General features: G+C 30.2%; 1 protein-coding gene and 1 long non-coding RNA gene across 2 annotated transcripts in view; one reads left to right on the top strand and one right to left on the bottom strand.

Moving 5' to 3' along the window:
* Positions 1 to 1,851: 1,851 nt before the first annotated feature.
* LOC142333175 (G-protein coupled receptor Mth2-like) overlaps positions 1,852 to 16,620 on the bottom strand; it is a 21,564-nt gene continuing 6,795 nt past the window's right edge. The window contains exons 3-4 of the mRNA XM_075380123.1: positions 3,960 to 4,122; positions 1,852 to 2,274 (exon numbers count right to left, since the gene is read on the bottom strand). Coding sequence (XP_075236238.1) covers positions 1,992 to 2,274; positions 3,960 to 4,122 — 446 coding nt within the window. The 3' untranslated portion in view covers positions 1,852 to 1,991. The remainder of the gene's footprint in view (positions 2,275 to 3,959; positions 4,123 to 16,620) is intronic.
* Positions 13,096 to 16,620, top strand: part of LOC142333176 (uncharacterized) — a 19,727-nt gene continuing 16,202 nt past the window's right edge. Inside the window, exon 1 of the long non-coding RNA XR_012758547.1 lies at positions 13,096 to 13,253. This is a non-coding gene — a long non-coding RNA (uncharacterized LOC142333176). The remainder of the gene's footprint in view (positions 13,254 to 16,620) is intronic.

Raw genomic sequence — 16,620 nt, 5'->3', positions numbered from 1 at the left:
CACAGCTGCAATAACTTCTATAACAGAAGACTGTCTGCAACCAATTAGTGAAGAATTCAGCTATCATCTTGATGCTATTCATGCAGCAGATGGAGGGCATATAGAACATTTATAACTTGGTTGGTAAAATTTTAAACATTTTTGAATAGTATGTTATTTGCCTTATAATTGTAATACATTTCTATTATGAAATATATCTGTTTGAAATTGGTATTTTTTTTGCTGATACAGTTGCATCAACATCTGCATTAGTAATTGTAGACACCTCTCATCAGTTGTTTCCAGGTCCTTATTGGTATGAAACCCTTATTTAATCTCATCTATATGATCTTCATTTTTGTAAGGAGAGTAGCATTTAATGCCGTGCCCGGGCTGTGCCCCAACGCACTAGTTGAACTTTTCAAATTGAATAAAGTCTTTGTATAATCTAAAAACTTTATTATTAAAGTAAAATCTTTATAGATTGCACAGTACAACTCTAAGAATATACCTAAAAACTTAAAATAACAGCAATCATTTTCAGCTTGTGGGACTGTGCATTGTCATCCAGAAGAATGATTTTTGATGTGGTTACTCTATTGGGAATCTCCATTACACTTCTAAAATATTGTACCAACTAATTTTTTGTTTAATTTTTTTTATTTGATATATATTATTTGATATGATTTACTGTTACAGATTTCAATGATCCTATGATTAAACATTCTAATGTTTAATGGGTGTCATACATAATAAAAAGATGAAAATATGAAAAAATAAATGTATTTCAGTAAAATTAAAAAGATACTTCAGAGCTCAAAGTGCTTATGAATTGCAAAATAGTTGATTAAAAAACCTAGTGAAAACAAAGATCGACAAAAACACATTTCCTGTTGAAGTTAAGCTTTATTTGTAAAATATTTTAATTTTTTTTAAATAGAGTATTATATTTTTTAAATTGCCTTATGCAGGTATAAGCAGTCCTGATAGTTGGATATCCAGAAAATTAGTGTTTGGACAATCGGCGTCTAAAATAACACACTATAGTGTATAGTGTGTTATTTTCAAGGCATTTGAGCTTAGCTGAGATATATATAGCAACCAGCTAATACTGTCCATGTTCATATGTATTTGCTATATTTTTGTATCAATTTCTTTAAATAAGTTTGTTTACTGTTAACAATCTTTCATTAATAAATATTTATTATATAAAAATCTTGACTAAATATAAGAAATAATTTTGTTTTGCAGTAATAATAATACTTCATTTTAATATTTGTTTTTTAAAAGAAGGTACATTGATTTTTCATGTAACATATTAATTTTTTTTTCAGTTTGAAAATTAAGTAAATTAAATTAAGAAAGTTAAAATAAATTAAAGATAGTTTAGTAATTAAGATAATTAGTAATTAAAAAGTTTAATTTATTTAATTAAAAATTAAGGGCCAGATGTGTAAAAAAAAAAATCATATCTTTCTTAATCAATATACTATATGTAAAAAGTACAGTTTTAAAAAATAAAAATTGCATGACGTGTTTCATAATTTTTCAGTGGTATTGAAAATAGTAATAAGATGTGTGGACAGTTGTTACTTTTGTGTCAGTAAATTCAAGTGAACTCTTTGTGTAGTAATTTTTTGCATTTATGTAAAATATTTGAAATAGTATGTATTTATAGTACATACTATTAAATATTAATTTATGTAAAACATAACTTAACACAGAACAATAACGTATGTACATTATCAATATTTCATAAATATGAATTTTTATCAGAATCATTATACTAGTTTGTCATTTTATTACGTAATTTTTCCAAGCTACAGGAATCATTGCTAGTCAGCAATATAATAATGTATTACTTTATTAATGTTACCTTAATTTATTTAAAGAAGAATTAACAAAATATATTCTTACTTGATAATTTATAATTTTAAATTATATTACATAACATAATTTACAAAATTCCTTTAACGTGATAAGAATTCTCTGTGCTTTGAGTTGTAGACAAATCATAAGTCAGTTGATGAAGGTTGAGTAAGAACTGAACTTCTATTTAGATTTGTTGATAATTGAGATGATTCAGATTCAAATTTACTGAATATTCTTTTGTGAACACCTTTCAATATCCGTTTATTGCATACAAATATTATAAATACTGGTATACCTTGAGTGGCATTTATTACTTTTACTAGCATCTGTCTTACGAATTCAAGATCTTCAAATAAAGATAAGACCAGTTGTGGAATTTGAATTACACCCATTATTAAGAAAAATTTAAAGTATAGGTACAACCTGAAAAAAAAAAATCATAAACAGATATGACGTAGTTAATCATAATTACCATAAACATATAACATCTACAATTAATTTATTAATAATAAAACATAAATCAATAGTTTTTCGACTACAATTTAATTGCTAGCAGGTATGAAATACATAACTGTCACATTTACCTCCTTATCACAATATTTTTCATATCTGATTTTTTTATTTAAATACCTAGAATCTCTGAGGGAATAGCATGTTGGAAATTGAAGAGTATGAAATAAGTTAAAATACCACTGACCAAAACTGTGTTTAATAAACCAGTTTCTGTAGATCCTTGAACTTAAAATTCTGGATGCAATATCATTGGGTGCTATTGACATACTCTCACAGCTAATAACTGTAGAATTGGTGCCACTTACACTTATTCTACAATCTATTGTAACTGATAAAAATTTACTTTTTCTTCTTGTTTTTTGCAAGACGAGATTCTTTTTATAAATGAAAAATTAAACTTAATATCTTCTCCAAACAAGGGTTGCTTTTTGTTCTATTTACAAATGCAACATGTTTGATCACTTCAATGTGCAATGTCTGGTGGAATCTTTCATTGAATGGAAACTTTGGTGGAAGAATCTCTGTTGCTATAAAATTATTTATATTTTCATCACTTAATGTAAAGTGCCAGCTGTAAAATTTAAAATATTATCCACTTTCTTTTGTACTCAAATATCTAACAACAATAACAAACTTGTTAGCTTCTATATTGTAATCTAGGCTACTAATTTTAGTACTATAGCTACAAATCCCAATGTCATTTATTATGTTTGCATTTTAAAATCATACATTTTTGAAATTCTTTTTTTTAAACACTACAGTAATTCTAAAAATCTGCACAGTATTTTGATCTAAATTACACACAAAATTGATGTTTAGATGAAAAGTATTATTATCTATCAACTGTGATAAGCATATGATGGATGGTTCAAGTAGTAAGCTGTAATATTCTCCATTAATTATAGAAAGATAAATTTCTCTATCCCCTCTTTATACATAAGGACATAATAAAATTGTATTAATTATTACAGTCTATTTGTGCTCTTATAACATATAAAAGTTAAACAAATTTATTTTGAATTAAATGATTTTTTTTTTGTTTATAGTTCATAGCAAGAAATTATATTCCAAGGGTCAGCAATTCTAAAACTAGTCTGTGGAGTCTGTGAATGGGAATTATTAATTGATAAAGGTCATTCCTTTCTTAATAGTTGACCGCAGTCGAGGAAGAAAGTTAATTATTTCTTTTTTAAACAAGTTTAAAAAAAAAAAAACAAGTTTAAATCAAATTTTGTCATGCTGATCAACCAACATAAAATTCATTTGAATAATTAACTTTTACTTATAAAACTATAATTTATTTACGTTGATAAAATATTAAGAAAAATTTCAATCTGTTGATTATATTTAATGTTCTCAATTCTAATTTTGAAAACATAAAAAGATCTGGGTACATTCAATTTATGATCAGTTGAAAAAAATAAAACAAAATTTTTTTCTATTTATTTTTGTTTAAAAATTAAGACGGAGGTAGCCTAAAATTTGAAAACCTTCTCTCAAATAATGGGTTTTATTTTATTAAGTCATTTATTAATATTCATAAATCAATGTCAGTTTTATCTAGTATAAAATAAACAAACCATAGAAGTAATTACCCTTTTCTTTCAGATGAACTAAAACTGCTATCTTTTGAGTTCTGGATTGATTTCATTTCTTTCATGTGTCTATAAATAATGGAAGTTGTATTAATAAATATCCCAGTATTAAATGTCACAAGTATAAAAGCTGGAGAGGTTGAAAATATACTTACAAGAAAACCTAAAACATAAACAGAAAAGAAAACGTAAAAATAAATAAAATTATTCTAGTCAATCAACAGTGTACCAACTTTTGTTTACTGTATAAACAAAACTTCTACAACCCCAGTAAATGTTTAAAGTATGTAATTTACTTTAATATGTACTTTAACCAGGTGACGTCATTTTGACACCCCTTAATATTTTGTTACATTTTACAAATTTTTAAGTAAATTCTTAATTATAATTATTGTTAAGTGAATAAAGCTTTTTAAATACCTTTAATATTTTAAACCACTTTTATACAGTAATGATAAAAAAGTACTTGAGTGATTGAGGGGTTTGACTAAACCACATAATGTTACACAACAAAAAAATGTTTGGAGCAACTTTCACATGACCCACAGAAACTGGAATTCAACCAATATATGTACTGGTCAAAACAAATGGTAGTGACTGAATGTTCACCATCAACAAAGATAAACAATAACAGAAGTTTTTATGAATTTATATAAATGTACAATAACATGGGATCCAAAGCCAAATTCCAACAAGGAAGTAAAACTTCCTTGATTATATACAAGTTGAGTTGTTGGCTGTAAATCATAACTGATTTACAGCCCTAAGTAAATGAATTTACAACTAAAATAAACCCTCTCCTTTTTCTGTTTGGCCTCCGCATCCACCGTAAGGTATTACTTCAGAGGATGAATGAGGATGATGTGTATGAATGTAAATGAAGTGAAGTCTTGTACAGTCTCGGGTCAACCATTCCTGAGATGTGTGGTTAATTGAAACCCAACCATCAAAGAACACCGGTACCTATGATCATATTCAAATCCATATAAAAGTGAGCCTTTACTAGGATTTGAACCTTAGAAGTCTCGACTTCGAAATCAGCTGATTTGCGATGACAAATTTAACCACTAGACCATCCCGGTGGGTTTAAGATAAAGCCTGGAACACAATTTGTACAACATTTATAAAAGTGCAATATAATTAATCTGAAAGAATACTTCATAATTCAAAATAATTAACTCGTTAAGGTGAGATCCTTCCTGAATAGGTTTCTATTCTAAGGGTCAGTACCTTTACACATATTCTGAGAAGGATATAAAGGTGGTTTCTCCTAGAAAGTGTGATAACTAGGTAATTGGCAGCTGATATCATTCTGATTTACAGCCTTTTTCATTGTTACATGATTGTAATTTCAAAGGAATTGCTGACAAAAGACTCACATGGTTGCAAATCTGAGGAATTTGGTTTTGGAATCCCAAAGCAGGAAAACCAATATAAAAGACATGAAGAATTTGGAAGTCATAATTTTAAGTTGATGGTTTATCTTTTGCTTTTTTCATTTTATTAAGATTTAAGATCATACAGTTATATTTTATTATTATTACATAAAAATACGGGTGAATATAATACGATAATGATAATAAACAAAATTTAAAAAAAATAACTGAAATAAAAAAAGTTGTAGTTTAGTCTTCATAGCAGTTCATGCAAATCTTTTTCAGACAGTCTAAATGTGCAGGGTTTGTACACCCATAGCACAAATGCAATGTCCATTTCTTTTTTTGCAGGGCAGATACTACATGTCTCTCGGTCTTACAGCCTTCCGCAAGTTGTTGGAAGTACCTCAGGTTCTTCTTGCATTTTAAAACTTCTTTTTAATGAAATTGGTATATCTTGAGAAATATTTTTATTATAAAGTGTTTGCATTGCATGGGCAGAAAATAACTTTATTGCTACTACTTTCAGACAGTCAAAGCGTCTGTCATAAGACTGTTTGTCTTGGGATTGGTAAGCGACATAGGAAACTGCACAAATATCAATAAATCTGTAGAACAAAATCATTGGCCACCTCTTTGTATGCCAGATACAAGAGTAATTACTACACATCTTGTTTAATCCATCAACCGCATTTTTTGTGGCATTATAGTAGAATGAAATCTCAAGCTTATTGTTATGGTCTTCACCTTTATTATGATGCATAGAACTAATAGGTGTTACTGCTCTGTTACATTTTGGTACATAAGAAATCAAGGTCATTTGTTTTATAAAGCCATTTAAACTTTCCCCAAATTTTCCTGTTTATTGTCAGGGAGAAATTCAGCTGGAATTTATCATTTTCTTTTATTTAGGGTGCCAATATATGTTAGTCCTTTACCTCAAAATTTTTCGAGCAAGTCAGTTGATGAAAACCAATTGTCCACAGTTATGTTTCTATTTGAGCCATAAAGGGGTTTTGCCAGTTGTATTGCAGACTTTGTTGGTTTACAAAATTTGTTTTCTTCTTCTAACAATTCAATTCCATCAGAATCCTTACCGTGTAAATGTATGCATTATATAAATAACTAGTTCATGAGTCTGATACACATCAATTTTAGTCCGTATTTATTTGTTTTTTTGGTATAAACAATTTGAATATGCATCTGCCGCGGAACGGGACTAACATTTCATCTACGCAAGCATTTGAACCGATGTAATAGATGTGCCGATAGTTAGCCATAAAAAAGAATACTTCTGTAATCAAAGCTACTGTGTCAGTGGTTTTCCTCTGAACTCTTGTTTCAGAATTGTCAAATCTTAAAACAGTAACACTAAAAATCGCTTTTTTTGCATTACTAATCGAAAGATTTCTCGACCTGTTCCATTGGCAGAAAAAACTGAGTCAATGCTTTCGCAGTTACATTTGAACATTACTGTAAGAATTTTGAATTTTGAAGAATACTGTAAGAATAGTATTCCTATAAGCACTTTCAATTAACACTATCAACATCATTCAGTAAAATAATATTTGGATTTTTGTATCTTGTTCTCAAAGAAAGCTGTTTTTTTGTTTATCCACTCCAAAATAATATATAAAATATCATCGGAAAATAGTTTATTCCATACTCCAATTTCACTTTCATTTTGAATATTATGCCTGTTTGGAAATCGTAATATATTATGTGCCGCAACATGGATATTTCTTCTCTGTTCTACTCTAGACTATGTAAAATTAATTTACTCAGATAAACGTTTTCATCCCCATGTTTATCAAACCCTTCATTTTCACCACCTCTTGAAACTTCGACTTCAGAATCTGTATCACATTCGTTGACAATACAATCAATCCGATCAACAGCCTGTTCCTATTTCCTACAGCAACCATCTCTTGATTTTCAACTGAAGCTCATTCTTGATTACCACTTTCACCTTGTTCCTTATTTTGAGCTAATTGGTTCCTCAATATCCGAATCCTCGCTTTCCTATCCATCCAGTTCATGAAGAATTGCTGCTTAGAAATTCTGAACATTCATGTTCATTTTTACACTGAAAAAAATCAATATGATTTACTAATAAATTGAAACAACTGGATGCAAATAAATTTATATTTAACCAAATATCCACATTATTTGATCATTTTACGAAAGGAAATTGTACTTACATGAATGGTGAGCATACATCAGTTTGACATTGGACACTTGATTGAGAAAAAACAGACACAATAAACACTCTCACTGCACAGCAATCTAAATGTAATTAAAAAATCTGATGTGGATACCATATGACTTCCTTGTACGCCTATTAAATTATATATATTTTTTATATATTTATATTTTTTATCTCTCTCTGTGAATCATGAGACATTGCTGATGGTGAGGGGATCTTGGGTGCTCAGTGATACAGAGTAGCTGGACCGAAGGTGCAACCATATTGGAGAGGTATCTGTTGAGAGCCAGACTAAGAAATGATTCCTGAAAGAGGACAGCAGCTCTTTCAGTAGTTATTAAGGCATGGCTCAAGAGGACTTAAACGGCCATATCAACATCACTTAATCTTCTGAGTACTGCACAGCTGAAAGCAATGTAAAACTACAACTGTTTTTTTTCCAAGAAAGTGCAGTTCACTGCATTTTCATGTAACAAAGATGGAAGCACCTTCCTTGGTAAAATACTCCAGAGGTAAACAAGTCCCCTGTTCGGATCTCTGGGTGAGCACTACTAAGGAAGGAGTCACCAGAAAATTAAAAAATAACATTCTAGGAGTCGGAGCGTGGAATGTTAGAAGTCTAAAAGAGGTTGGTAGGTTAGAAAACTTAAAGAGGGAAATGGATAGGTTAAATTTAGATGTAGAAGGAATTAGCAAGGTTTGTTGGGAAAAAGAAAACGACTTTTGGTCAGGTGATTGTAGAATAATTAACTCAGGTTCAAATAATGGGAAGGCAGGAATAAGTTTTGTAACAAACAAGAAGATAGGGAAGAGGTAGAATATTTCAAAATGCATAGTCATAGAATCATTGTAACAAGGATAAAATCAAAACCTAAGCCAAGAATGATTGTTAACATCTAACTACCTACAAGTACCCATGATGATGATGAGACAGAGTGTGTATATGAAGAAATTAACAAAACAATTACACACATAAAAGGGGATAAAAATTTAATAATAGTTGGAGATTGGAATGCAAGCAATGGAAAAGGCAAGGAAGGAAATATTGTGGGTGAATACAGGTGGGTAAAAGGAACGAAAGAGGGGACAGACTCATTGAGTTTTGCAACAAAGTATAATTTAGCAATTGCCAACACCCAGTTTAAAAATCATAATAAAAGAATATACGTGTGGAAAAGCCAAGTGATGGTGCAAGGTATCAAATAGAATATATCATGGTTAAACAAAATTTCAAAATCAACTTGTCGACTGCAAAGCTTATCCTGAACCAGACATTGATAGCAACCATAAGTTAGTGATAATGAAATGTAGATTGGGGTTTAAAAACCTGAAGAAAAGGTGTTAAATGAACTGGTGAAATTTAGAGACATTTGAGGAAGAGGAGGTAAAGAAGATTTTTGAGGAGGACATCTCAAGAGGTCTGAATAAAAAAGGTGAGGTAGAAAATAAGTTAGAAGTGAAAATTAGCAAAACAAGAGTGGATTAAAGAAAAGTGTTCAGAAGTGGAAAGAGAAATAATCATTGGTAAGTGTAAAGCATACAGGAAAGTTAAGGAGAATTATGTGGTAGATAAATTAAAATCGAATAATGTGTTAAACAAAGATGGTTCACCAATTTATTATATGAAAGAAAAGGTCGATAGTGGATGGAATATATTGAAGAGTTATTTGAAGGAAATGAATTAGAAACTGGTGTTATAGAGGAAGAAGTGGAAGTCATAGAGGATGAAAAGAGAGATACAATACTGAGATCTGACTTTAATAGAGCATTAAAAGATTTGAATGGCAGAAAGGCTCCTAGGGTAGACAGGATACCTGCTGAATTACTGCGCAGTGCAGATGAGGAAGTGATAGACAGATTATACAAACTGGTTGTGATATTTACGAAAAAGGGGAAGTTCCATCAGACTTCAAAAAGAGTGTTATAGTCATGATACCAAAGAAAGCAGGAGCAGATAAATCCAAAGAATACAGAACAATTAGAGGTTAACTACTCATGCATCAAAAATCTTAAGTAGAATATGTTCAAAGAATTGAGAGGAGAGTGGAGGAAGTGCTAGAAGAAGACCAATTTGGTTTCAGGAAAAGTATAGGGCCAAGGAAAGCAATTTTAGCACTCATTCATCCTCTGAAGAATTATCTAAACGGTAGTTACCGGAGGCTAAACAGGAAAAAGAAAGATAGAAAGATTAATAATAGAAGGAAGATTACAGAAAAACAAACTGACATACTTGGCATTTATAGACTAAAATGTTCAGCATTTTAAAAAATTTAGGGTTCAAGTATAGAGATAGAAGAACTAACATTTACAGCAACCAAACAGCAGGAGTAATAATTGAAGAACATAAGAAAGAAGCCGTAATAAAAAAAGGGAGCCTGATAAAGATGTTCCCTATCCCTGTTAATTTATGTTTATATAGAACTAGCAATTAATGATGTTAAAGAACAATTTAGATCCAGAGTAACAGTGCATTGTGAAAAGATAAAGATGTTATGATTTGTCGATGATATATAGTAATTCTTGCTGAGAGTAAAAAAGATTTAGAAGAAACAATGAATGGCATGGATGAAGTCTTACGCAAGAACTACCACATGAAAATAATCAAGAACAAAATGAAAGTAATGAAATGTAGTAGAAATAATGTAGATGGATCACTGAATATAAAAATAGAAAGAGAAAAGATTAAGGAGGTAGAAGAATATTGTTATTTGGTAAGTAGAATTACTAAAGATGGATGAAGCAGAAGTGATATGAAATGCTGCATAGCACAGATGAAATGAGCTTTCAGTCAAAAATATAATTTGCTTACATAAAAAATTAATTTAAATGTCAGGAAAACATTTCTAAAAGTAATTGTTTAGAGTATAGCTTTATATGGAAGTGAAAGTTGGATGATTGGAGTACTTGAGAAGAAAAGATTAGAAGCTTTTGAAATGTAGTGCTATTGGAGAATGTTAAAAATCAGATGGGTGGATAAAGTGAGAAATGAAGAGGTGTTGCAGCAAATTGATGAAGAAAGAAGCATTTGGAAAAATATAGTTAAAAGAAGAGACAGATTTATAGGCCACATAATAAGGCATCCTGGAATAGTTGGTTTAATATTGGAGGGACATGTAAATGGGAAAAATTGTGCAGGTAGGTAACGTTTGGAATATGTAACAAATTATTAGCAATGTAGGATGTAGGGGGTATACCAAAATGAAACAACTGGCACTAGATAAGGAATCTTGGAGAGCTGCATAAAACCAGTCAAGTGACTGAAGACAAAAAAAATATTTTTTATTACATAATTTTTAGATTTTTTTTTCATGTATTTTTTTTTGTTATTATTGAATTATTATTTATTGTAAACTTTTTTTTTTTACAGAGGTTAATAATTATTAATAAATCAATATATTTAAATTAAAAAAAAAAGGAAATGAAGTCGCATTCGAACAGATGTGCCTTCCCCTTGTAAGATCCAAATGTTCATTGGGCTATAACTCTGGAACCAAAGAAAATTAGCACCAGTTATGATACATTGTTGAAAAGCTCTCAATGCGGGGATTACTGCAGTTAAGAAAAAGTCCAAAATCCGAATGTTTTGGATTTTGGGCTTTTTTGGACCCTTTTGGTCTAATCGATTGCAATCAAAAGGGGAGGTCTACAACTCTATGTTACAACACTTCTAAATCCAAAATTTCTACATCCTACTGCTACTTGTTTTTGAGTTATGCGAGATACATATATACGTACAGATGTCACCCTGAAACTACCTAGTCAAAATGGATATTTCCATTGAAAGGCTGAAAAGCGAAATTTTTGCGATTACAATACTTCCTTAAAGGTAGTAGCCGCTGCAATGCACGTTTGATTATGTAATCAAAGGTAGGGGTACACGTAGCGAACAGACACCTGCCGTCATTTGACGTCACTTCACCAGTTGTAGATTTAGTTTAGTGCATGATGAAAGTAACAAGGTGTCGCACACCCAGCGTTGCGCAGTGGCTTGTCCCAAAAACACTTTTTCCGCCATGATGTTTAAATTCGTTTATGCGATTGGCGCACAAACAGAAGCAAGACATCAATGTGATTAAAGGCAGAATTATCAAAAATAAACAAACTTTTGAAACATAAAAGAATAACATTTATTGACGTATATGAAAATTGGCGTCGAAATGTGGATTTTTACTGTAATATTTATAAATAGGAAGTGCCGTACTCACGTGTGCGTGTACACGCACTTCCAAATAAATATGGAGTGTAGGTTTTTTGTTTATTTTATATAAAATTTAATTGACTGTATGTGGAGTCGAGAATTATGATCTGAATGATTAATTTCGTTTATTTCTTTACAATATAATAATTTCTAATAATTTTTCTTAATAAACAATTTACCTTGAATTAATTATTAATGTACTATTAGAGACAGAGCGGTTCAGAAAATAATTAACTTTAATTATTTTAATTCAAAATGAAAATATAATGGAAACATTTTAAATGAAATAGAAAATAAAATAGTTTTCATTAACAGAAAAACCAAAACCGACCCTTTTGCAATTGTTCTCTTTGTTGCACGCGGTTTAAAATGGTTTACCTAGAAAATCCCTTGCATTTCATTTGATTCATTAGAAAAATATGTTTATTGAATATAAAATTACTTTTTCACTAAACAACAACGTTTTATTTTATTTTTATTTCAGTATTATAAAGTAATATTTATTTTGGTATTCGTAAAAAATAAGTAATATCTCATTTTCCTGTGTAAATTAGATTATTAAAAGCAATTTCTTTCAAAAATTGTTGTGTGATAATATTTTTAATTAAACTAAAAAATCATCAATTCCGAAGATTGACCAAAATAAATAAAATCAGATCTTTAGTTATAAAATTTTGAAATAAGTTATTTCCCATTTAGTTGATTTTCCATTTTAACAGCATTAAATAGGTTCACATAATAAATGGAAAATAATACTAGTAAAAAAAATATTTTGTGAGCATAAAAAAAAAAATTATCGGTGATTCGATACCGAACCCCACCAAAAGTAGCAAAAGTCGTTACTATAGAGCCACACACGCTACACGAAGACTTTGTGTCAGTTGCACTTCATAAGATGTCCCCTGTTTGTTTGTTTAGGTTTTCATTCATTATTTTGAATTTTATCTTAATTAACAATCAATTTCAATACTCTTAAGAATCAATAGACTTGTATAAAATATTTATTTTTATTAAGGATTATTGAAAAAAAATTTTTATTATTTTTAATAAATATTACAACTTTATCAGTACCAAATAATACTAATTCATATTGAAAGTGAATAATCATTCATAAATATTAGATTGTTAGCTCGTTTAATCATTATCATGTATTTAAAATTTTGTAAAATTTTTGTACAACTAATAACTTTTGTCCCAAAATCCCTTACTTATATGTTCAAATAACCCGGTAGAAAATGAGATTTTGGGACGAGCGTATACGCATGCGCGCCGAATACTGTGCGCAATGCTACTTTCATCATGGTTTAGTGTATCATTTTAGGTTAGTCTACTTTCTACAGTAAACTGAATGTTTTGACAATATAGTGCGCTAGTGTCTGCCTGCACCAGTTTGTACGTTATTTAACGGTTTTACACGTGAGTTTACGTTTGTGGTCATTTTTCGTTAATTTTTTCATTACATTTTTCTCTATTATAATTTAAAAATGTAAGATCGTGACGATTGGAATACACAGGTAAAATCTGCAACGTAAAATAGGTGTAAATGTGGGTGAATGTAAAGGTAATATTTTTAAAAAAATTCTAGGTTAACTGGTAAAATTGTACAGGTAGTTCTGGAAAATTTATTGCTATAAAGAAGCAGCCAACAAGTGCAGCTACAAAATAGATTTTATCATAGTTTATTCAAGGGAAAAATAGGGAGTTTTGAAAAATTTTTATTAAGGGAAGTCTAAGGTTGACTAAAATTTGTTCTTGGAAGGTCTTATGCAGTGTTTATAGTCATTATTTGTGGCAGTCCAGGAGGTTGGTGTAAAATGATTTTTATTAGTATATGGAATTAAAAAAAGAAAATTCCTACATCTTGTTACTTTACTTAACTTTTAGTTACTTTTACTTTACTTTACTTTTAGTGTAAGTTTTGTGATCTAAGAGGTAAGAATATGGTCGTCTTCCATTATCCACCCCCCAGTATGTCTAAGTCGTTACCCCACCGTATATCGCGGTAAAAAAAACTACTATCGAATTTTATCACGCAAGTTGTTTATTACTATCCATTAAATGTAAGATAGTACCCCAGAAGTGGTGCATTTATTTTTATTACATTATATTATCAAGCATGTTTGCAAGGTAATTAAGCGTTTGGAGTGTGAAGTATATACACAATAATATGTGTTCACATGTATAGTTGCCCCAGCGAATCTACGAGCTTGTGACGTCACGTGCCGACATCTCATATTGTTTTCCGAAACATTATTTTGGCCCGTAATTATTTTTATCTCATTTTTCGACTTACAAACAATACGGCGCCCAAACAATACATTTATGTTGTTTTGTGTTCAATTTTTTCCACTTGAGTTGATTACATGTATAAAAATGCTTAATGAATCAATTTTTTAAATAATAAGGAATTGTCCTTAACCAATGAATATTGCTCTGATTGGTATTATGTACAGGCCTATAAAATTTATACATGCAATTAGAAATGATGTCTTTTGTCACGATTTTATTTAGATCCGCCATTCGTAGTAAACAATGTGTGTATCAAGAAATTAACATTAGTCCAGTTTATATCGTGTTCAGTGAAGATATTCAGATAGTATTTTTGTACGGTCATATTATTTTATAATTACTAATTGTTATTCGAAAATATGTTATTTTTTGTTTTATTTTTGTTCGTGTGTTATTAGTGCGGTTTGTTATGGCAAAATTTAAATCTGTAGTTAAGAAAAAAAAACTTAGGAGTCAAGCACGAGAAATTATCAATAATGTTTATGATTTTATGAAAAAAGAAGTTCTAAAAATAGGTAAATTAACTGACGACAAACATATAATTGGCATTCAAAAATACGAAGAAAGAACTGCTGCCGCTTGTGGGATATCAAGAACACATTTTCAAAATCTCAGAAGAGAAAAAAGACATGATTCTTCAATAAACATCCCAATCGTGTTCTTTCAGCACGTCGAAAAAATATAAACTACGTTCAAAACCTATCAGTGGACTGAAAGTTTTGATTTAGGTGTAGTTAAAACAATAGTTAATGAATTTCATTAAAAGAAGAATGAATTACGTACTTTAAAAAAAAAAAATAAGGCAAGAACTTCAGTCTGTATTGATTTTAAGGGCAGTGAATCAACTTTAGCTGTTATTTTGAAAAAGTTAGTTTTCAAATGACGTAAAACTGAAAATAACAGTAAAATGTTAATTGAAAAATCCGATATCAGGTGGAAGAGAATTGAATATTTGCAGGCAATGGCGAACTACAGACAAACAATGATACAACTGTTTATTTGAATGAAACGTACGTCTTAAGGTCTCACTGTTCGACAAGTCGTAGTCTGATGGTATTGCTGAGAGACTTCATGTGCCGATTAATAAGGTGACCGTTTAATAGTAACTCATGCTGGAGGAGAAATCGGTTTTATTCCGAACGCATTACTAACTTGGAAAGCTAGTTCGAAAACTGGCGACTATCATGACAACATGAATACAAACAATTTCATGAAATGGGCGTCTGAAAAACTGATCTTCCATCAATGTTAGTAGTAGTTGTTGATAACGCTCCTTATCACAATACAGGTATTGATAAAGCACTTTTCTTCTGGAATTCTAACTCCAGAAGAAAATATATAACCGATTGGCTGGAGAAAACCCATATTTCGTTTTTTTTTTTCAAAAATACTGAAATCACAGTTATATGAATTAGTAAAGTTACATAAAACTAAAGTACAAAAATATCACTTTGTTGAACTTTTGAAAAAAACATGGGCATCGTGTTCTTAGACTCTCACCGTTCCATCCTGATTTGAATCCTTTCTTTCTTTCTTTTCCTGTTTAGCCTCCGGTAACTACCGTTTAGATAATACTTCAGAGGATGAATGAGGATGATATGTATGAGTGTGAATGAAGTGTAGTCTTGTACATTCTCAGTTCGACCATTCCTGAGATGTGTGGTTAATTGAAACCCAACCACCAAAGAACACCGGTATCCAAGATCTAGTATTCAAATCCGTGTAAAAATAACTGGCTTTACTAAGACTTGAACGCTGGAACTCTCGCTTTCCAAATCAGCTGATTTGGGAAGACGCGTTCACCACTAGACCAATCCGGTGGGTCTGATTTGAATTCATCGAGATGTTATGGTTAGCCGTAAGAAGATATTTGGCGAGTCATAATGCAATATTTTCTTTCACAAATGTTGAAAAATTTCATGAATGAAGATGACTGGAAATCCTATTCTGATAAAGTAAAAGATATTGAAAAAGAGTATGAAAAACTGGAATACTGATAGATGAAATGACAGAACGTTGTACTATACGTGTAGACTCCGATAATAAGTGAAAGTGATTTGTTTAGCGAGGATGGTGAACTTGCTAGAAGTTTGAATTAGATGCACAAAGAAAATTCAAGTAAGCTTTTTTGTTTATTGTTAAAAATGAATAATTTAGTACAAATAAAGCTTATTAAAGAATTAATTACGTATTTATAATTAGTAAATGTAATTATGATAGTTGTTACCGCTTACAATATGATAAGTGATAGTTCGATTTGATACGCGGAGTTGATGTTTTCAGGCAGAGTAGTAATACGCAGCTGCTCATGACTGTCACAAGCTCGTACATTTGCTGGGCCTAGTATTAACATTCAATGTTTCAAATATTATTACCATATTAAAATTTCATTAATTCGTATTTAATCATTTCAATTGCAAATTTTTAAGGTTATTTAATTCTAATCTGTTAACACTGAACCATTCGTACTTATCTTTTGTATTATTGCAAAAGTATATTTTTCAGGTTCATAACTACAATCGGTACAAAAAATTATAGTGCAATTAGAAAGCGCAAAACTAAATTTTCCATTTGTCTAGAAAGGTGAGTTAT

The sequence above is a fragment of the Lycorma delicatula genome, chromosome 12 (genome assembly GCF_047948215.1).
Source record: "Lycorma delicatula isolate Av1 chromosome 12, ASM4794821v1, whole genome shotgun sequence".
Taxonomy (NCBI): Eukaryota; Metazoa; Arthropoda; class Insecta; order Hemiptera; family Fulgoridae; genus Lycorma; species Lycorma delicatula.
This window is presented reverse-complemented; position numbering and strand designations above follow the sequence as displayed.